This window comes from Camelus bactrianus, chromosome X (genome assembly GCF_048773025.1).
Source record: "Camelus bactrianus isolate YW-2024 breed Bactrian camel chromosome X, ASM4877302v1, whole genome shotgun sequence".
NCBI lineage: Eukaryota > Metazoa > Chordata > Mammalia > Artiodactyla > Camelidae > Camelus > Camelus bactrianus.
Genome location: NC_133575.1, coordinates 84682363 through 84705853, shown reverse-complemented (window position 1 = coordinate 84705853; position 23491 = coordinate 84682363). Strand labels below are relative to the sequence as shown.

The 23491-nt window shown below is 35.9% G+C and overlaps 2 protein-coding genes across 5 annotated transcripts in view; both read right to left on the bottom strand.

Annotated features, from left to right (window-relative positions):
• Positions 1 to 7489, bottom strand: part of RBM41 (RNA binding motif protein 41) — a 56950-nt gene extending 49461 nt beyond the window's left edge. The window contains exons 1-5 of one of the 2 annotated variants that reach the window (XM_010946120.3): positions 7448 to 7489; positions 4118 to 4234; positions 3347 to 3539; positions 2852 to 3056; positions 903 to 974 (exon numbers count right to left, since the gene is read on the bottom strand). In XM_010946120.3, the coding sequence (XP_010944422.1) occupies positions 903 to 974; positions 2852 to 3056; positions 3347 to 3539; positions 4118 to 4234; positions 7448 to 7455 (595 nt within the window). In that variant the 5' untranslated portion in view covers positions 7456 to 7489. The remainder of the gene's footprint in view (positions 1 to 902; positions 975 to 2851; positions 3057 to 3346; positions 3540 to 4117; positions 4235 to 7447) is intronic. The other variant, XM_045509987.2, reaches the window with a different exon arrangement.
• Positions 7490 to 11769: 4280 nt separating this feature from the next.
• NUP62CL (nucleoporin 62 C-terminal like) overlaps positions 11770 to 23491 on the bottom strand; it is a 79308-nt gene continuing 67586 nt past the window's right edge. For all 3 annotated transcript variants that reach the window (XM_074359150.1, XM_074359151.1, XM_074359152.1), the window contains one exon: positions 11770 to 12680. In XM_074359150.1, the coding sequence (XP_074215251.1) occupies positions 12586 to 12680 (95 nt within the window). In that variant the 3' untranslated portion in view covers positions 11770 to 12585. The remainder of the gene's footprint in view (positions 12681 to 23491) is intronic.

Genomic DNA, 23491 nt, shown 5'->3' with positions numbered 1-23491 from the left:
CATAGATATTTACCTTAGAGAAATAAAAATTTTATGTTCACACAGAAACCTGTACAAGAATATTCTTATCAGTATTATTCATAATCACCATAACCTGGAAACAGCCCAAATTACTTGAATGGGTGAATGGATAAACAAACTTTGGAACATCCATACAATGGGATGCTACTCAGAAAAATGAATGAACTATTGATACACACAACAACTTGGATGAATCTCAAAGGCATTATGCTGAATGAAAGAAGCCACTTTCAAAAAATTACATATCATATGATTTCATTTATACGACATTCTCTAAAAGACAAAACCACAGTGATGGTGAATAGATCAGTGATTGCCAGAGATTATGGGTGGAATTGGGGGTGACTGTCAACGGATAGTATGATGGAGTTTTAGGGTGATGGATCTGTTCTCTATCCTGATTGTGGTGGTGGGTACATGAATCTACGTGATTTACACGATTTATAATTCACAGAATTGTACACGCCCCCCACAAAAAAACAGGCAATTTTGTTTAAGTTCATTTTCAAAATAAAGTAAAATATTAGCTATTATATCATCATCATCATCATCATCATCATCAATAGGTATACTTTACTGATTAATAAAATATTCATAATTAGTTATAAAATAGGATCTAAATTCATTAAGGTCATTTTATGCTTTGTACAATAACTTAAAGGTATAAAGAAAAAAATCAATAACACTAAATGTAAAAGCTTTACAACTTCTACTAACTCTTCTCTTTAATATTCTGTATTAGGATAATATGCTCCCTGTGGATCATCTCCTGTAAACATTGTCATATACTGAATATGGAATCAAATAAGCACTCAACTTAGAAGTCTGGGACCCTAGGTTACATTCCTAAATCTAACACTGTAAGAAAACTCTCGACTTGCCTTTTGTGCCTAATTTTATCTTCCTCTTCATTGAGGTCATGTACTTGTCTGCACTTGTCTTTTTGTGGTATGCTGTGAAGGTTTAAAGCAAGGAGTTTCAAAGATAGGAAACAGAACAGATTCATACACCACCCACCCACCCCAAATACCAGGTACTGCTTTAAGTGATTTACACGTATTACCTCACTTAATCCTCTTAACAACCCTGTAATATAGCTACTATTAATATCCTCATTTTACAGATGAAGAAAATGAAGCATAGACCAGTAGCTCGCCCAACATCTTATAGCTAGTAAGTGGGGGATCCAGGATTTTCCCAGCAGTCTGCCTCCAGAGCCCATGTTCTTAATCAGTATGCTATAATGTCTCTCCACCAAAGGTTATTCATTTTTTTGCTCATTCCTTCCTTCACCACTGCTCTTCCATGTCTATGGTCTCTCTGTCTCTGCCAAATCATTCATTCGTTCCCTTGGCTTTACCTATCATCTAAGCAAGGATGATTCCCAGTTCTATGGATCTGGTTCTGCCCTCTCCCCAGAGCTTCACCGCTGCATTTCCTCCTCAGTATCTGCATTTGATGATACTGCCTGTCTCACAAATTCAACACATTTAAAAGCAAACTCATCATCTATCCTCAAAATTTCCCCTTAAAGGCTTTCTTAATTTTGCCAACTGTTAAGTCACAGCCTTGAAACACCTGGGTTATCTTTAGTGACTTCCTCTCCGCTGACCCTCCTCCTTCATTCTCAGTCAACAAGTTTTCCCAATTCTTCTTTTGTAATGTGTCTTACAACCACACCCACTTCTCTTTCCAATTCTATTGCCCTCACCCTAGTCCAGCTCTTCCTGCCGAAATGACTGTAATACCTCCAAAATCATTCTCCCCAATTCCAGTTCTTCCCCTCTTGCATCTTATTTCTTGGCCATCAGATTAATCATTTTCATATATTGCTTTTGCCATGTTACTCTTGGCTCAAAGACCTTTAACCATATCCAAAATAACAAACTAACTCTGTATAGGTCTACACTACCTACCAAATAAAGTTAAAAAATTTTAGCTACCTTTCTAACCTCATCTCTCACAATACCTCCGAGCAGACCATAATGATCATACCATCTGCTACAAATGAAATGCCTGTCCTTCTTCCAGAACACTTGGTAGTATGAAAAGAACATTTAAATCTTACCTCCTCTGAGAGGCCTTCTTCAGTCAGGCCAAGGCACAGTGGCCTTTCCCTCCTCTGAACCTCCTAGAGCACTTAACAACTGTATCTAGCATTGTTACTAAAGGTTACATGTTTCCCTTTCCAACCAGACTGCAAATGGTACAAAGTCAGGAACCATTTCTTAAACATCTGTGCACCTTCCGCAGTGCCTAGAAAAACTTATCTGTTAAACTCATTCTTTCTAATTAAGACACACACCATTTACCTACATATTTTGTGCTAATTTATCATTCAGCCTAAAGACCCTTCACAATCTAGCTTCACCTACCTTTCCAGTGCATCTCCTGTCAGTCCCCACCATGTCCTATACTTCCTGTCACACAGAACTTTTCCTTGTTCCCTAGATGCACCAGGTTCTTTCACAATCCTGTGCCTCTTCAGCCACTATCTGTAATGCCCTCTCCCCCTTATTCACCTGACAAATGCCTGTTGATCTGTCGAGACTTGGTACAAATGTCCACTCCTGACCTCCCCAACTAGACTTAGGTGTTCTATGTCCTGTGCTCCCTCAGCATTTTATCCACGTCTCTATAATAGCAATCTCCACGTTGTACTGCAACTAACTATGCACGTATTTGTCTTTCTCATGGGACTATACATTCCTCAAGAGTAGCGATAGTTCATCTTTCCCCTACTTCCTCCACTAACTCTTCATAGTTAATGCCCTAATGTTAAATCTTTCTGTCAGTGAAAGAACATATCACATCAGTGGCGATCACATACCTTGGTAGTAAAGAGCCTTAAGGAAGGAGTGACGATCAGCTCCCTGAAATAAGGAATTTTCTATTTCCATTTCTCGCCGGGTCAGCTGTTTGCTCTTTGCAAATCTCTGTGGCAGGCAAAGGATGCGCTGACGCTCTGAGATCCTTTCTTCAATATCTTGAAGACGGTTCTGTATTGCTTCAGGGGTTGCCCTAACTCTCGTCCTCTGAAACCAGAGAAATGAGATGGCATGTATCACAGAGGACACACCCTGAAAGTGATGATCTGATGCCTTAAATAAGAAAGAAAATGATCAGGGCCCATAAATGATCATTTATAGACATGTTAGCTGAGAAGTCAAGGAACAGCTTCTCTTTTACTGAGGTCCCTACCCTAAAAACCAAAGGAAATTCAGACACAAAGCTCAGTGTTGTGAGAACTCAAAATAAAAAGGTTCTCAGTGCGAAATGAAGAGATCTCACTTTTTATTCTCCAGAAAAAAATTGCCCCACTCACCTTTTCACCTGAAACATGACTCTTCCAGATCAAGATTTCCGTTTCATTGAGCCCTAGTTCCCTGAGAGAAGCAGTCTCCTGGTCCTTCTCATGCAGTGTCTGGAACTGGGACAAAGTCATAGTCCCAGCTGCTTCCTTCCCGAAGGGCTTGTACATAGTACCAGGAGCAAAGCTCTCTTTCTTAGATACACATCTGCAAAACAAACAGGAAGATTGGTTTTTCTACCTGTGAATTCCTACCACAATTCACAGAAATGGGGCTCATCATTAAAAAAAAGCCACAGTGAAACCCATCAGCCAATTTCTCTCTCACATCCTATTTCTAGGCTGAAGCACCACTGCAATGATATGGAACTCCATCAATAGTCATAGTCCCCTAGAGTCTAAGACTAACAAATGACTGAATCAAATATTTATTTACTGAGCACCTACTATGTATCAGATACTGTGCTAGGTACTGAGGATTTAACAGTAAAAAAGATAAAAGTGGTTTCTGCTTCTGTGGAAGAGAAGCAGGTAAACAGGCAATGATAATACTGGATTATAAGTGCCATGTATGTTAAAGGAAAACACAGGAAAGGTACTTAGCCCAGACTGAGTGGGATACAGGAGGCTTCCTAGAGTAAGAGACACAGAACTGAAACCCTGCCTCATAAACAGAAGTTTGACAAGGAAAGAGGGATGGGAGAGGAGTGTTTCAGCTAGCCTTTAAGAGGCGTCTGTCACCTGGAGCTGAGGGTCTATGATACTGTTTGCAAAATCAATACCTACTCTTCAATGGAGACAGAGGTATCAAGTTGGTGCTGAAGGAGGCTTTTCAGCTGCCTCTCCCCTTCTGTTTCCAGCTCCTCCAAGACATGCTCATCACTCTTCACACAGCTATTTACCCTGGAATAGATACAAGAATATATACAGAAAGCAGAAGAGACAATGAATCTCAAAACAGATTCTATAGATTCTTTAGTCATATTATCTACCACTAGTGACTCCAATTTTTCAAAGATACTTCTCTAACTATTTGGTGGCCTTTATCATTCATTCCACAAACATTTACTGAATACCTGCTCACACACAGTGAATGCACTGTGCTGGGTACTGATGGAGTCAGATATTCAAAACATAGTCCTATCCTCAAGAAGCCTGCAATTTATTTAGGAAGAGGTAACAGATATGTATGTATGCTGTTCATGTGCTTGCAGGGGTGGGAGGAGAGAGAGACAAAAGGAGGGAGAGGGAGGGAGAAAGAGGAGAAGAAAGATTTAAAGAAGCATATGCCAAATTAGGAGTTCACGGAAGAGGTAATTGGGAGGAAGGGTGGTAAATGAACACTTGGGAAAGGTAACTCTTACACTGGCATTTGAAGGATTGGGTGCGATGAAGGAAAGAACAGGGAGAGCAAGCATGAAGAGACAGAAATATGATCTGGGGGATAATGAGAAGTTCAATTTAGCTGGCATTCATGTATGGAAGCATCGGAAGATCATCTTGGAGGGGTAATTAGACTGTGAATGGCTTTAAATACACCAACTCAGAGGCCTGGACCTTAATGTACAGGTATTAGAAAGTAATTTATTAGGCAGTTAAGTGACACAGTACAAGTGATGGTTTAGGAAAATGAATGTGGTTATAATAAGCTTTATGGGTTAGTAAGAAAGAAACCAGAAGAACTAGTTAGAAAATTATTTAAATTTATCAAGCATGAGGTGATGAAAATCCAGACCTGAGTGGTAATAGTGGAAAGAGAAAGGCCCTTTGATGGGAGGGGTAAGGTAGAAGTGAAAGATAACCCCAAATTTCCAGCTGTGTAACAGAGAGAATGACAGGACCGATGAAGGAAAGAGGAAGTTCCAGATGGACTAAACGGTTTGGGAAAGAGAAGTCACTATTGTTTCAGCCGTGTTGAGTCAACTACCTATTACAACCGAAACAGCAGCATGAAGTAACAGGAATATATCAAAGACGTATTGAGTCCGAGGTGACAGAATGTGATATTAGCTAAAAGGAAAGTAAGAGATAGGAGGATTGTTCCATAGATGAGAGTCTGAGGCTGCACATGGAAAAAGTCTTCAGTCATCTGTGTGGTCAGGATCTGGAGCTGTGAGAGAGGAAAAGATCACCAAAGGAGAGAGTATAGAAACAAAGGTGCACGGATTCATAATATTTTATAGTTTAAGCACTACTGTGTAGAAATCTAGGTATCGCTAATATGAGCTAACTAACTCTGAGTGTAAAGAAATAGCAGGACCACCTGAGTATGCAACAACAGATTATAAAAGACAAAAACAAAATGAGTTAACTCCATGAGGAAAATAAATATTAAATACCTTCCTTAAAAAATAGCCCTTTAAAAAAATAGCTCTTTACTATTGGGGTTATGAGGAGGCCTAGAAGATGTATGTCTTATAATTATAAGCAAGATTCCCATACTCTAGAAAGACTTATACCTACTTTGGGAAAAAATTTTTTAATTGAGTTATAGTCAGTTTACAATGTTGTGTCAATTTCTGGTGTACAGCACAATTCTTCAGTCATACATGAATATACATATATTCATTTTCATATTCTTTTTCACCGTGAGCTGTATGATATTGAATATATTTCCCTGTGCTACACAGTATAAACTTGTTTATCTATTTTATATTTACCTGTCAGTATCTGCAAATCTCAAACTCCTAGTTTTGAAATATCCAGAAGCCCAGGGTTTTCAAAAATCCCTTTTAAGTATCTTAATTTTAGCTATTATTTAGAATTCTGAAAGTTCTTGCTAAGTTTCAAGTGGCTATGAAATGAAAAAAAAAACAAAGCTAAATACATCAGAACACAAGAATTTCAAAAAGAAATGCAGAGTGAAAAAAGGAAGTCACAGAAAAATTCACACAATATGTGTCCATTTATACAGAGTTGAAAATTGGATAATACTAGCAATATTTTGTTTAGATAAAAGTTCATATGTGGTAAAACTATTTTTTTTAAAAAAGCAAGGGACTGATTAATGCAAAATTTTGGATAGTGGTCCCCACAGGAAGCACTTAGGGACAGGCACACAGCGGGCTTCTGACTGGTAATGTTCTATTAATTCTGAGTCAATGGTCCTGTTGTATCTGTTGATACAGTATCTATCACACTGATTCAGTTAATGCTCTATTTCTAAATCTTATAGTGGGTCCAAGTCTATTATTATTCTTTAACTAGTATATATACATTATTTTGCATGTATGAGATAGAGCATAAACGTTTCAAGTCATTTTGAGGCAGGAAAAATCAGAAACACTTTTTTAAAAGATGCAGAAACTGACAGTGCAGGAGAGCATAATTACCAGTAAGAATTTTAAATGCACCACTCTATTCCAGAGTGATTATTCTACTTCCAGAGTGAATACAAAGCTCACTTAATGTGGACCCTTTAAAAAGTCTTTGTGTACAATCAAGAACTGTGAAGCTCAGGCTTCCAACAATGACCAGACACGTTAAAGCTGCCATTTCTTGCAGAACCAGTAGGGGGAACTGCTAGCAGCAGTGCCTGTCTTCCTATAATAAATGGAACCGGTTTGATACTTTGCTTCTAAATTTGTAGAAACAAAGTATCACTTGCTTACTTTAAGATCTGAATGCGCTCCATGCTCTCGGAGCCCCATCAAGTCCCCTTTCATACACAATACTGCAAATAATTGCGCCCACCCTGAGCCCCTTACTGAGGATAAAGTGGAGGTAGGGCGGGACGACGAGGAGCTGGCCCATGTTTCCCCGGCGCTGGCCGGTTTCAACAGTCAGCCAAGACCTTTTTACCCGGGTGGGTCCATCTGAAATAGGAAGAAGCTACAGCATCCGTCCAGCTCCCAGGGCCGGCGCCACGGCCTAGGTGCCCATGCCGGGAGGACATCCCTACGGCGACGGGCAGTGGCGGCGGCAGCCCTTCCTGAACTTCGCCCTACAGGCCTGTCCAGCCCGTCTCCCCTTCTCCCTCCTCCTTTGTCTCCCCGCCCACGCGAAACCGCATCCCCAGAACGAGACACACCCCAAGCCCAAAATATCAAAAACCATCTGAAAAGTTAAAACTTAGAACAGAGCTCCGTTCGCCGCCTGCTCTCAGACAGCCCTTACCTCTTCATGTTTCCACAGGCCCCTAGCTCTAACTTGGGTAAATAGGCCGTGGACTTCAAGTCCCAGAACTCTGCGCGGCCGACTCTAAGGGGATTGTGGTGAAGCGCGGGGCTCTGGGAATTGTAGTCGCGCAAAGCTAGAACCCGAGAGTAGGTATTGAGCAACGGTATACTGTAAATCGTCCAAGCATTTCTATTGAATTTCTCATATAGGTTAAAGGCAACACCCAAAATATCCAGCTCATGAGCCTAGGAGTCGCCTTGGACTTCTTGATTATCTCCTTTGGTATCACCAAATCCTGCTCCCCCACCCCCTAATTTCCCTGGGAATGTGTCCCTATCAGCCCTGCTTCTGCTTTCAAGGACTTCTTATCCCGCAACCTGCCTACTTGCTGTTTCCAGTTGAGCATCTGGTCTATCCTCCGCAGTGTAGCCAGAGTGATCAGACACACGTTTGACCACATCACTTGCACTAATGGTTCTCCTCTATCTCCAACAGAGGCTTACAAGACATTGTACTTCCTATCCTGAGAATCAGAAACCCATGTGTATTCAGGCCCCTGAATGTTTTTATTGATAGTTACGGTGAATCAAGAGAGTAGTAGCTTACTGGTTAAGAGAATGGGTTCCTAGTTCCCAGAAATGGAAATACAAATGTCCTTAAATATATGAAAAAAAAGACGTTTACTCACAAGTGAGATGTAAATTTCAAAGTACACTGACTATAAAATAACCTTACCTGTACTCCTCAAAACTGTCAAGGTCATCAAAAATATGATAAGTCTGAGAATCTGTCACAGCCAAAGGAATCAAAGGAGACATGATGACTAAATGTAATGTGATCTCCTGGATGGGATCCTTGAACAGAAAAGGGGCCCTGGTAAAAACTAAGGAAATATGAATAAACTATGCATTTTAATTAAAAATAAGGTTCTTTAGTGTGACAAAATTACCAGAGTTATGTAAGTTGTTAACACTAAATAAAACTGAGTGGAGGGATACAGAATGCTGTACTATGTAACTTTTCTGTAAATCTAAAACTGTTCTAAAAAATAAAGTTTATTTTCTAAAAGTACATTAAAGTAACATTTTTCACTTACCAGATTAGCAAAGACTCACAAGTTGGAGAACACACTTGTTTTGTTGAGACTGAGAGGAAATAGGCATCCTCAATACATTGCTGGTAGAAACATAAATTGGTACAACCTCTGTGGAAGGCAACTTGAGGATTCAATTTAAATCATAAATGCACATTCCCTTTAGAACAAAAATTCAACTTATCCTCAGTTCTATGTATCAAGAAAGTAAGTATATATATCAAATTATTCACTGCAATATTGTTTATAATAACAAAATATTGGAAACAACTTAAATATCCACAAATGTTATACATCTATTGAATGGAAACTATGCAGCAATCTTAAAGATGACAAAGTTCTCTATGGACTGCTTGCTACTGAACAACGTCTAAAATATATTTAGTGCAAAAGCAAGGCCACAGAACAATGCATATAGTATGCTTCCATTTGAGTTTAAAAAAAAGAAGAAATATATATATGTGTGTTTGCTTGTATATGCAATAAAATACCTCTGGGAAAACAGACAAGCAGTAAGTAAATGACTCCAAGTAGGTTAACTGGATGGAGATGGACAGGGTGGGAAAAACTTTTCACTGTATCTTCTTGTATACTTTGAATTTTGAACCAGATGATTACATCACCTAGTCAATTATTTTTTAAATTAAAGAGAACCCTTCTTTTATCACCAAGGGCTAAAGAAGAAAAAGATCATGGGTTTTGGGGGGGAGGGTAAGGGGTCGCGATGCTTGGATTCTGTTTTCATAGTTATTGACAACATAATATAGTAGGCAATCTGGACTTGAACTTTTACTTTGGCAAGTTAGAAGACTATGTAAGTTTCATTAAGTTTATTTAGCTGGTCTAGGCCAGCTTCCTCATCTATAAAATAGGGATGATCCCTCAGAATAAGGTGGCTATAAAGTACTATACAAAAGAATGGGTTTAAAATCACTTGAAGAGTGGCCATCTATGAGCAAATATTTGAAGTTTACCCAGTAGGTATAGACTTATTCAAACTGTCTGTATTTCCATACTCAAGTTAGAGGATAAGACCAAAGAGCAGTTACTGGAAGACGTACTTCCTATCCTGAGAATTTCTAACAGATTGAAAATGTCATAGAATGTATTAGAGTTATCCAAAACCTGTCACGTGCAAGTGACTGTGCTCTTGAAGCACACAGGTGAATGAATACAGTTCCAACATGCACCACTTTGCGGCTTTGGCACAGAGCAGGGACAGAATCTAAGCATAAACAAAGTGTGGGTCCTATCATAGCCTGCACCAGGTAAATCCTGTATGGTGGTGGGGCTGCATTCTGCCGCTTGACCAAACTGTCCAATTGACACACTGATCAACAAGGAAATGGTTGCTAGTGTGTCTGTCCCCTGGGAAGGTGGCAAAGGGTGGAACAAATATCACACTGACCACCACAACAGACTTGTATATAACTTCTAATAAAACATACACTCTATTGATACTGAAGTGATACACACTACATTACAAATCCACTAGGTGGGATGAGTGGAGAATAAGTGGCTAAAAAGACATACACGGGGTAGAATTACAACTAGAAAGCAAGGTCATAAACAAGTACTCTACTCACCTGTGTTTAACTGTAGCCAATCTGAGTGGTAGGTACCAAGGGATAAACATTCAGAAAATCGTATTAGAAGGAAAACCAGGCTATTTCTAGCTCTGCCAAATTTACTAACTGTGGAGTAACAGCTATTCCATTTCCCGTGGCATCCCTTGCTCCACTTCAAAAGGGTATCAGATGGTATATAAAAAGCTTTGAGATTTCTAGATGTTATTCATGGGCACAGAGATCTTACCATGAGGTAATTTCACAATTTTGCCTCAGAAGTATTTATGACAAATTGAAAAATATGCCTCATTTGTCTTTCTGACAATTTAACAATGTTAGTTTAATTAAGCCAGAAGTTCCTCCTTAACATAGACATCTTTTCAGACTTTGTCCTTTTTAGGTGCTTTGTTCACAGCAGACTTTTGATGAATACATTATGAAGCAATTACAATTTCTAGATATGAAAGATGCTAAAACCAAAAATCTTCTCTTGAAGAGGGATAGCATCACTCATCTAATATTAAGAGTAAACAACTGTGCATGTCTTTCAAATTCCCCAAATGAGATAGCATAAATGCTATTATAGAGAGAAAAAATATAGCATCTTTTTCAAAGACAAAAAATGTAGATAAGCACTAGGAAAGTGTCAGGACGACAAATTTAAGAATTCTCCTTCAGCTAATAGCTTAGCTGGTCTTTAACAATGGTTAGGAAAGGCTCAAAACTCCAGTAGCTAACATAAATGTAACCCTCAAATTACTGGCAAGAATAGGTTATTTCTGATCTTTTAATTAATATTTGCCCAACAATGTCTTTTCTTTTAGACACATGTTAGAAACAGAGTCTGAAGGAACCTTAGAGATGACTTAGTCCAAGACTCTAGATTTCAAACAGTACACTGACATCTACCAGTAAACCTACAGTGTTACTGTATTCATCTAGAAGCCACTGCCATCCACCTGCCTCTTCTATGTCCTGGGGAAAAAACACTAACACTCCCAGTGCAAAGTCAACAGGAGTACTGTAGTCCCCTCTTTATTTTGTTGAGGAACTTTATACTAAGCATGTACTGGTAGTCAAAAGACATAATGGAGTCACAAAACTTCAGAGAAATGAAAACTAGTTTCCTCCAGTTGGGAAAACCTTAATATAGTCCAACTTTTTCACGTTATAGACAGATAAGAATGCTCCAAATGAAATTATCTGTCCACTTAATTAAGAAGGGACCAGAATAATTCCAGCATTTCCTCCTATATATTATGTACTTTTCTGAATGCAGAACTTAAAATATGCACAGACTACAAGAGTTGAATCTCCGAAAACAACAGTAATAATATTGGACTCAAAAATTAAAGATTACTCAAGATTATACTCAAAAGCTGTAGAAATCATCCATAAAATTAAATAGTCTTTGGATTATTTTCATATTTTCTAATTTTGAGAGGCAAGAAAAACTTACCTGATTAGAAGCTGCAACTTTGAGAAGTTTGGGTTGGAAATAAAAAGCCCATGTAAGTTCCGATATTTAGTTTACTCATAAGGTGATGTAAATTACTAATATTTCAAAAATGTCTTCCTTCCATAATATGTTCTCCTCAGGACGGTCATGTTCAGTCAGTACAACAGAAATTCAGCTCAGTAATTACAGGCAACTAAGCTCTAGTCACTCAAAAACTTTAAAGCAGTTTATTTTAGTGTTTTACTTTTCTTTTTTAGAGCACTGCCTTTATTTATGACTTAGGTAAAACATGAAACACAAGAGATCAAGCTATGAACAAGGCTTTTGCTTGAAAAACAGATAAACAAATACACAAAACTAACAACTATAAATCATTTGCTAAAACCAAGTAGAACACCAGATTATCCATACATCAAAAATGAATTGCCTGAACTTTACCCTTTTAAAACTAACCTAATTCAAGCCCCAAATCCACCCTAACATTTCCTTCCTTCTCTGAATTTCTATAGCATACTTTCTGTAATTCATAACATACTTCCCTGTACTGTCTATATTACTTTTATACAGACAGGTATTAATTTTATGTCAAAGCAGACAGTAAGTTCTTTTGAGGAGAGAGACTTCACAGTATCTAGCACTATATGCTGAATGTTAACAGGCACTCAGTAAAGACTGGTTGGCAACTATTTTTTGGGCAAACATTTCTCTATGAATGTATGCTGGTGGTAACATGGACTCTAGGAAAGTAAGACATGAATTAAACACACGGAGTCAACAGTCAACATCAAATAGGTTGCTGCCTAGACTGAAGGGCTGATATAGTTTTGATTTGCTATTACTTAAAGCCAAACTACAGTATAATTCTCAGTAGCACAATATTTAAGTGGAAAAAAATACACACACACTTTATTGCTACCAAAGATTGAATAATAACTGTAAATACTACTCTAATGAACACAATCAAAATTTGTAGGTAATACATAACCTAGAAACAACATGCTGAAGATATGGTCATTCAATCAAAAGCAATCACGACATTGCGTTCCTGCTCCTTGCGACGACGATGCTCGAAAACCTCTGTGACCTCTTCCACCTTCCTTTGCAGCATGTCTGTGAGGGAAAAGTCACGCATCATTACTTGGAGGTCAAAATATCCTTGGATTTCCTGGGATAATAACTTACATTCAATAATGTAATAATTTACAATAATAATAATTTACATTCTCCCTCAACATGTGATTTACAAAACTTTACATGTCAATTTAAATAGCTTTGAGTATTTGAAAATACAGGAAAAAATGTGTCTATCTGGTAGGAGACTATGAATACAATGGACAAGACTGTTCTTGATTTGCCTCCTTAGCTTTCAGGTAAATAATAGTCTACTTGACATCTATGTTTGGTTGAAGAGAAGTGTTAATTGCTTTTTACTCATTACAGCCTAAAAGTGCTATACAGGATGGTCATTGAATTGAATGTGTAGATTTTGGTAGGTCTTTGCTGCCTATAAGCAAATTAGTACACTGAGTATAGTCACATTTCTGTTCCTTTCTAATGATTTATTTAACTTGGTGGTCCTCAAATTTGCTCAGGAGCAGAGCAACACAAAATACCATTAGTTTTACTGTGTAAAACAGTAACTTTCTGTAGTAAAAATAAGCTGTTGAAGTAAGTGTGATGATCTGAGTTTTTCTATTAACATGCACAAATAAATCTGGTCATTTGTTTTAGTGTTCATTAATGCTCACTGGTCGATAAGCAATAACTGGTGCCAAAATTTTAAGAAAAACTTTACAAAAGAAAAACTAAAGATGTGAAATAATATACTTTCAATTTCTTCAGTCAGCTGGAAAAGCCCCAATGTTATGAAGCTTTTGAAGTATAATACCTCATCCTATCTTATGACATACAGGCATTCTCCAAGATCACACCTTTTAAAAACAAATGATTTAAATGATGGTTGTCTACTGAAAAGCTAGGAAAACAAACTGGCAAAAATACATCTTCTTTCTAGTGTAATAACTAACTGCAGGGTGCAATTTTTCCCCCTAAATAACATTTTTCAACGTGATAGAATCACAAATGAGCACTACAACAAACCATTAACTTGAGGCCAGAATTCTCAACATAAGCACTATCTACTTAATTTGCTGATTGATACATATTAAATGCAAAGGAGTACATTTATAAAAATTTCAAAAATCAATGAAATGTCAAGAAACACAAGTCAGCATTATTAAGAGAGCCTTACCACAAATATTTTATCATGTCTTCAAATTGAATTCTCAGGACTATTTCTGTATTAACATACTTTAAATTTTTTAGGAGTTTCATTCTTTAAGGGTCAAAACTGCAGCTAGGCATTTAACTGCCCAGCATTCTGGTCCCGTGATATGCATCAGTGATTGTTCTCTGCAGGCTTATTAAATTATATATAATACTAGAAGTAAAATGCTACTAACAGTCAAAATTTGTGGGAGAATACACCATACACCCTTGACATTATTAAAAAAGTAATTGTACTGAACAATATGAAAATGAAATTAAGAAAACAATTCCATTCAGAATAGCATCACAAAGAACTAAAGCACTTAGGAATAGACTTACCAAATGAACTATAAGGTCTATACACTGAAAACTTTATAGATTGCTAAGAGAAACTAAAGAACATCTTTAAAAAAATGAAGAGATTCTCCATGTTTATGGATTGAAAGATTCAATAGTGTTAAGATGTCAGTTTTCCAGGAATTGATCTACAAATTCAATGTAATTCCTATGAAAATTCCAATGGGCTATTTTTGTAGAAACAGACAAGCTTTAACATTTATGTGGAAATAAAAAGGACCCAGAATAGCCAAAACAATCTGAAAAAGAAGAATAAATTGCAGGAATTACACTACTCAATTTGAAAACTTATTACAAAGCTACAGTAATCAAGACAGTATGGTATTAGCATAGGCTGGCCACAGAGATCAATGGGACAGAAAGAATGCCCAGAAATAAAACCTAATACTTACAGTCAATTCATTTTTAACAAGGGTGCCAAGACAATTTAATGGAGGAAAGCACAGTCTTTTTGATCAAACAATATAGGGACAACTGCATATCTACATGGAAATGAAGTTGAACCCCTACCTCTAACTATGAACAAAAATCAACTCAAGGTGGATTATGGACCTAAATGAAAGAGCCAAAATTATATTTGGGAAATAAAAAACAAATGTCAATCAACTAATAAATGGATAAAAAATATGGTATGTCCATATACTGGAATGCTACACAGCAATAAAAAAGAATGAAAGTACTGATATATGTTACAACATAGATGAGCCTTGAAAACATCAAGTCAGACACAAAAGGCCACATATAATATGATTCCATCTATTTAAACTCTCCAGAAAAGGCAAATCTACAAAGACAATAAATTAGTGGTTGCCTGGGGTTCAGAGTAGGAATGACAACCACAAATAGACAGGAGAGAACTTTTGGAGGTAATGGAAATGTTCTAAAAATGGATGGCATGATGTTTGCACAAGTATGTAGCTTTAGTTGAACAGCTATGTTTAAGATAGCATATTTGTATGTTTGAAATATTTCTTAAAAATGACTTCTGGTAAAACTCAAAAGATTCTGGTAAAACTGCTTCTAGCTAGCTGCATTCTGTTGAGAGGACAGATGTTTTCTTTACCCTAGTCTGCTTGCAAATATTTTAGGTAAAGATTAAAAGACTTTCATAGAAAGCTATGAAAATCAGAGATTTGCTCATTAAACCCAGACACAGCTTTCTACTATAACTATTTTTATTTTAAGTTACACATATAAATATTGTTAGATAATATTAAATTCAATGTCAAAGGAAGCAATATATTCTCATAAACACTGCTACAGTATATCTTTTTTTCTCCTTTAAGAAAAACAACTGCGGCAGTAAGAGAAAAAATATTCTTACAAAAAATGGTCAAAAGACACAAACAGGCAACTAAAAAAATGAAATGGAAATTGTTTATAAATACTTTTTAAAAACTCAACGTGACTAATAATCAGAGAAATGCAAATTAAAGAGAAATATTATTTTCACCTATAAATTTTAGAAAGGAATGATAACAATGATGGTCGTGGTAGTAATGATGATTTCAAAAGCAGTAGAGAAAAGAGTGCAGAAAAGTGGGTAACCTGATGAACTGGTGGCAAAAATATAAATTAGTACAATTTACTTGGAAGGAACTATAATCAAAAGCTTTTAACGGATGTACCCTAAAATTTAGCTATATCTAGGCTCATTGAAGCACAATTTAAAAGGACAAAAAGTTAGAAACATGAATTAATAACATAACAATGGAGTACTAGTTAAACAAATTATGGTGTATCCTTAAAATGGAAAATTTAGCAACAATTAAAATGTAGAATATTTAATAACATTGAACAATACTCATGTACACATGTCTGTTAGCTTTGTATCTCTTTTACAATCAAAGGCTGAGTACAGTGTGCTGTGTACATATCAGAGGACAAATAAATTAAAAATGTATACTGGCCCCCAAGTTCATGTCACATATTGTTAAATTCTGAAGATACAGAAATAATTAAGATATAATCTCTGTTATCAATAAGCACAAATTCCAGTAAGGGAGACAAATATGTAAATAAATAACTACACTATTATAAACGCTGACAATACTGTACATAGAACAAGCTATTAGAAAGATGAGTCAAGGAAGGCTTCACAGAAGAGATGGCTTGACATGGGAGCAGCTACCAGGCAGACGATGGGGTGGGGTATGCCAGGTAAAATCATCTGAACATCCAAAAATATGGAGAAGGAAAGAATACTGGGTGTTTGCAAAACCATAAATATTACTCACAGACACAGAAAAACTTATGGTTACTAAAGGGAAGAGTGAGGGGGGAGGGACAAATTAGGAGTACAGGATTAACAGATACAAACTACTACACATAAAATAGATAAGCAACAAGGATTTAGTGTATAACATAGGGAACTCTGTTCAATATCTTGGAATAACCTATAATGGAGTATAATCTGCCAAAAAACCAAATCACTATGCTATACACCTGCAACTAACACAATACTGTAAATCAACTATACTTCAATTTTAATAAAGTAATGCTGCAAACAAGAAATGAGGCTGAAAAATAGGTAGGGGTTAGATTATACAGGATACTTTGTATATTATGCAAAGAAATAACTTACAATTGGACAATGGGAACTACTGAAGAGATGATTAGAACAGATTATTATTATATCAAGATCACTATGGCAGTTATGTAAAAGTGAACTGGAGCGGGGTAACACTGGGGAAAGGAGACCAGTAAGGTCTCTAGTTAAAGACTTAAACACATGCATTTATTGCTGCTGCATTCCCAAACACCTGTGAAATAATAGTAAGGAGATTTTTTTTAAGAAAAAGATAAAAGCATAAAACCACAAGGACAAAGACAGTAAGAAAGGAGATAAGAACAAAACTTGGAAAATTGTAACTAGAATCCTAGAAAGGATTTGGAATTAGCAGGCCAAGATAACTCACAGTGCTGAAAGTGGGGCTGAAAGCAGGAATATGAATGATTAAGGAGACCCCTCTTTTCCACCACATGCTACACATCTGGGTGATTCTCCCTACCCAAGCCCAGCAGACTTTTCCTCAGAGAGGGTAAACCAGATGACCTCTGGATTAGGGACACCAGGGAGAGCTGAGAGTAGGGAATTTGTACTAAAAACAGGGATTAAGTTAAAGTTTGTAAGGGATTAAGCAGAAGTCTACAAACTGAACATTGAGTCCCCAGTCCCTTCTTTAACAGCTCTAAGAACATTGGCTTACCACTAGGCTTATTAATCTCTAGCCAAGAATTAGAAGATTCTTCTCTGGAGAATATGAACAACTAAAGAGAAAAATTCTAAAGGTACTGACTGGAGATCCCCCAATGAAAAGGTCTTGCCAAATTACCTTATAGTAAGTTAGCAAGCCCTGCCTACAATTTAGTGTCTCATTCTTAAATATAAACAAAAAATATATTCAATATGGACAAAAAGGATCACCACACATTTGAAGAAAGCCTCTAACATAAGAAAGATCAAAACAAAATAGAAAGATAAAGAAAGCTAAAAGAAAAAATCCAGGAAGAATAAAACATTTTAAATAATCATTAATATCCTCAGAGAGAGGACACTAAATCCATGAAATAAGAATCAGATGCCATTTAATACACATACACACATATACCATCATAAAACAAAATGACAAGTTATTGCAAAATAAAAATTATGGCAGAAAGAAAAGATCAATAGAAGGATTAAAATAAAAAGTTCCGTACATATCTGAGAAAATTTCACAAAAATATTAAGATAAATTAGGAGAGAAAATAAATTTAGATCAGTCTGGGACATCATATATTAGAATAAGAGGATTTCCATAATCTTCTTATTCTTAACAGAAAAAACATGGGGGGGGGGGAGGAATTAGCAGAAACCTAATTCAAGAAAATTTCTCCAAACTAAAAGAAATTAATTTCTTAATTGGAAGGGGTCACCAAACACCAGCTCAGTGTATGAAAAACCCCATACTAAGGCACATCATCTGAAATTTCAGTATTGCAGGGATGACCCTGAAAACTTCCATAGAAGAAATAAAATAAAAAAATGAAGAGGTCACACAAAAGTTCAGGAATTATAATATAATACCCTCAAAGCTAGAAGACAATGGAATAATACCTTCAATAGTTGAAGAGAGAATTATTTCCAAGCAAGAATTTGACATCCAATATTATCAATTAAGTGTGAAGGTAGACGGAATAAAGACCTTTTCAGACATGCAAGGTTTCAAAAAGATGTACTTCCCATGTACTCACAGGAAACTGATGGAATATGTGCTATATCAAAACACGGGAATAAACCAAAAAACGGGAAGTACAAGTAAGATCCATGAAACAGGAAAGTCAACAAAGAAATAGACGGAACACAAGACTGCTATAGAAGGAGAACCTAGCTGAGTAGCAGATGAAGAGAACAACAATTTCAGATGGTAGATCAGAGATTAGAGGGCTCTGGGAGAAATGAATCCAAGATGGTGAAATTGACAAAGTAAAAGCAAGAAGTCAGAGAATGAACTACTACTAAGTATGTAGAAAACAAAACAAACAATGAAAAAATTCAAAGGAAAACAAAAACTCATAAAAGAAAACATAATATAGTATGCTACATGGCCAGACTGTGAATAACATTTATGCAATAGTAATTCAAATAATAAATATTGATCTATGTGCAATTTATGATATAACTATATTGGGAAGATGAGAGAAAAGTATGCTTATGTGTGTGTGTGTGTGTGTGTGTGTGTGTGCATGTGTGTGTATATATATGTATGTATATATAATGGGGATGGTATATATATTATATGTATTACACAATTATATGTATTTACATATTGTAAGCACCTATTACATATATTACCAATAGATAGATAGAATGGGAGTGTTATAAAAGAGTTAAATCCTCACCTCTCATTTTGGGAAGTCACTACAGAAGGCCTAAAATGGAAAATCTAAAAAGAAACAGTATATCTGGCATTTAGAAACTAAGAAATGTTTTTTAAAAAAAAAATCTAAAATAACGGAAGGAGTATGCTTCTGGGGAGTGGGAAATGGGGTGTGAACAGGGAGTTGATATTTTTCATAAGCCTTATAAAATTACTCTACTTTCAAGGTAAGAGATGAAGACCTGAAATAAGGCAGTGGCAGGAATCTACTGAAAATAAAAAAAAAAAAATTCAAGAGCTATTTAAAAAGTATAATCATCATTACTTACTAAAGAAATTGAAATAACCTATCTTAAGTCCCTGAATAAATAGTAGCAATCAGCTAAGAAAAAGAAAAGTAGGAGTTACAGATCTGGGAGGCCCAGGAGAGAGTGAAGATAATGAGTTTAGTTTTATACAAGTTTAATTTGAGGTGCCTTTGGGATAGTTTATGTGCAGATGTTTGTAAACAAGGAGCTTTATAACAGACAGTCAGAGAATCATTAGTGAAACTGATGATCAGAGATGACAACTGAGGTTTAAAAAATGCTGATTATCAGGAAGGCTTAAAAGAGAGTACTTTTAGAGACAAGGAGAGGTCTCAAATCAATAATCTAAGTTCTTAAGTTAAGAAAACCAAAAAAGAGCAAAATGAATCCAAAATAAGCTGAAGGAAGGAAATAATAAAGATAAGAACAGTTATCAATGAAATTGAAAACAGGAACACTACTGAGAAAAATCAATGAAACAAAAAGCTAATTCTTCAGAAAAACATCAGTAAAATTGATAAACCTCTACCAAGACAGAAAAAAATAAACAACAGAGAAAACACAAACCACCAATAAAGGAATGAAACAGGGTATATCACTACAGATCTTGCAGCCATTAAAAGGATTAAAAGAAAATCCTGTGAACAACTCTATGCTCATAAATTCAATGATTTAGTAAAAATGCACCACACATGATGAGAAGTCAACCAAGATAATCTGAATAGTCCTATAAGCATTAAAGAAATTGACTTTGTAGTTTAAAAGCTCTGCCAAAAGAAATACTCAGGCCCGATGGTTTCAATGGAGAATTCAACTAAATACCTAAAAAAAATCAATACCAGTTCTTCAAAAACTCTTCTAAAAACAGAGGCCAGTATTACCTTTGTAACAAAGTCAGGAAATGACAGCACGAAAAAAAAGAGAAAACTACAGACCAACGTCTCTCATGAACATTTAAAAATCTCTCAAAGAATTAAAAATCCTCAAGAAAATTCTAGCAAACCAAATCCAACAATGTTTAAACGGAACTAGAAAGCAGAACAAGTAGAATTTATTCCATAAGTTTAAGGTTGACTCAACATTAAAAAAAACAAGTGTCAATGTAATCTACCACATCAACAAGTTAAAGAAAATTCATATGACTGTATCAACTGATGCAGAAAAAACATTTGACAAAATCCAGTACTTATTAATGATAAAAATTCTCAGCAAGTCAGGAACAGAGTGGAATTACCTCAATCTGATAAAAGCATCTACGAAAAAACCTACAGCTAAAACCATACTTCCAGTGAAAGACTAAACTAAGGCTTTTCCATGTAAACTCAGAAGCAAAGCAAAGATGTCTGCTTTCATCAGTCTTATTTAACAGAGTAGTGGAAGTTCTGGCCAGTGCAATATGAGAAAAGGAAATAAATGGCATACAGATTGGAAAGGAAGAAATAAAACTATCCCTATCTGTGGATGATGTAACTACCTATGTAGAAAATCCCGAGGAATCAAAAACAAAACAAAACAAAACAAAAAACCCCCAAAAACCCAAACTCCTAGAACTAAGAAATGAGTTCACAAGCATACAAGATCAATGTATAAAAAATGTGTTTTTATGTACTAACAATGAACATGTGGAAACCGGAATTTAAAACACAATACCATTTAAATTGACAACAAATAAAATGAAATACTTAGGTATAAGTCAAACAAAATGAACATGTACATGATGTGGGTACTGAAAATTACAAATGCTGATGAAACAAATCAAAGAAGATCAAAATAAATGTTGAGACATATTATGTTCACGGATGAGAAGAATCGACATAGTAAAGATGTCAGTTCTCCCCCAGACTGATCTATAAATTCAATGCAATTCCTACCAAATCCCAGCAAATTTTTATGGAAACTCAAACGAATTAAAATAGCTAAAACAACCTTGATGGAGAAAAATAAAATGGGAGAAATCACTCCACCAGATATTAAGGGTTGCTATATAGCTACAATAGCGAAGACAGTGTGGTTTTAGTAGAGGGAACACAGATCTACAGAATAGAGACTCCAGAAAACAATTTGATATCCACAGACAAAAAAAAAAAAAAAAAGCCTTGATCTAAACCTCATGTCTTATACAAAAATTAACTCAAAATGGATCACAGCCTTAAATGTAAAATGTAAAACAATAAAACTTGCAGGAAAAAAAATAGGAGAAAATTGGGGGGAGATATAGGACTACACAAAAAGTTCTTGGACTTGACACAATTTAAAAACTTTTGTCCTGTGAACAACACTATTAAGAAAAACAGACAAGCTACAGAATAGGAGAAAATATCTGCAAAACACATAGCTAACAAAGGATTAGTATCTAGAATATATAATGCACTCTGAAAACAACAGTAAAAACAATCCAGTTAGAAAATGGACAAAAGACGAGAACTAACATTTCATCAAAGAGGATATACTCACGGGACATACACACATGAAAAGATGTTCAACATCATTAGCCATTAGAGAAATGTAAATGAAAACTGCAATGATATCACTACATATCTATGAGAATGGCTAAAATGGAAAAAAACAACAGTGAAAATACCAAATGTTGAGGACACACACAAATTAGGTAACTCATATTTTGCTGGTGGGCATGTAAAATGGTACAGTCTCTCTGGAAAACAGTGTAGCAGTTTCTTATCTAACTAGGCATGCAACTACCATATGATCTAACAATTGCACCCTTAGGCATCGATCCCAGAGAAATGAAAACTTACATTCACATAAGATTCTGTACATAAATATTCATAAAAGCTTTATTCTATGTATGTATACTCAGAAAGTAGCCAAAAACTGGAAACATCTCAGATATACCAAAACAGGTAAATGTGCAAACAAACTGTGGTACATCCATACCATGGAAAATTACTCAGCAACAAAAAGGATCAAACTATTGATAAACATTCAGATGAATCTCTGGGGAATTATGCTGAGTGAAAAAAAATCAACTCCAAAGGGTTACATGCTATATTATTCCATTTATACAGAATTCTGAAATGACAAAATTTAGAAAGGGAGTACAGATCAGTGATTGTCAAGAATTAGGGGGCAGGGAGTAGGGGGATGTGGTAAAAGGGAGATGGATGTGGCAATAAAAGGGGAATATGAGGAATCCTTGTGGTAATGGAATTGCTCTGTATTTTGACTATGGATATACAAACCTACACATGTGATAAAAGTGTATATGACTAAACACACACACACACACAGATATACACATATATATACACACAAGTAAACTGGGGAAATCTGAACAAGCTAGTTAGATTGAATTGATGTTAATATCCTGGTTGTTTACTGTACTATAGTTTTGTAAGATGTTACCACCGGGGAAGGCTAGGTAAAGAATAAACAGGGCCTCTATAGTATTTCTTCAGGACCTACATTATTTCTTACAACTACATGTGAATCCACAATTACCTCAGTAAAAATTTCAATTAGTGTAAAACACTAACACATATAAATAAGATTTTGATTCCCAATTTCTTCTAGAAGTGCCTGCTCAGTAGGCATATAATATGACCCCAAATTTATGTAAGGCAATAGTTTTAACAAATATATTCTCACTGCTTAATGGCCATCTTTTTAGCTTTCAATATGGGTTTCCTCATTGCTGCATGCCTGCTAAGCCAAAGCCACATTTTAAGGTTTTAGTTACTGTAGTATATACTTCCATATTAGGTTAGGCTGCTGTTTAAAAGCAACCTTGAAATCTCAGGAGCTTAACCTAATTAAGGTTTATTTTTCATTCAAAGAAAAAGGGAGAAGAAGGTAGAAAGAGGAAGAGGGGGGAAGGAGGGAGGGAGGGAAAGAAAACACTATCTTCTCACTTGTCATAGGTACTTTTAAGGAGATTCCCAGTTTATTAAAAATAAAGAAACACTCAGAATAAATATACCTGAATTCTTAGTGCTAACTATGGTTTGATGGGAAGAAAAGTGTTTCTAAAGACGTACAAAGCTCTCACCTCTGCCATGAGAATTCTCTTCCTGGTCTCACTGCTGATACATTAAGGTGGTGATGCCAAGACACTCTGTATATAGCACTACTGTTCACACAAAATTAATTTAAAAATACATTTTAAGGA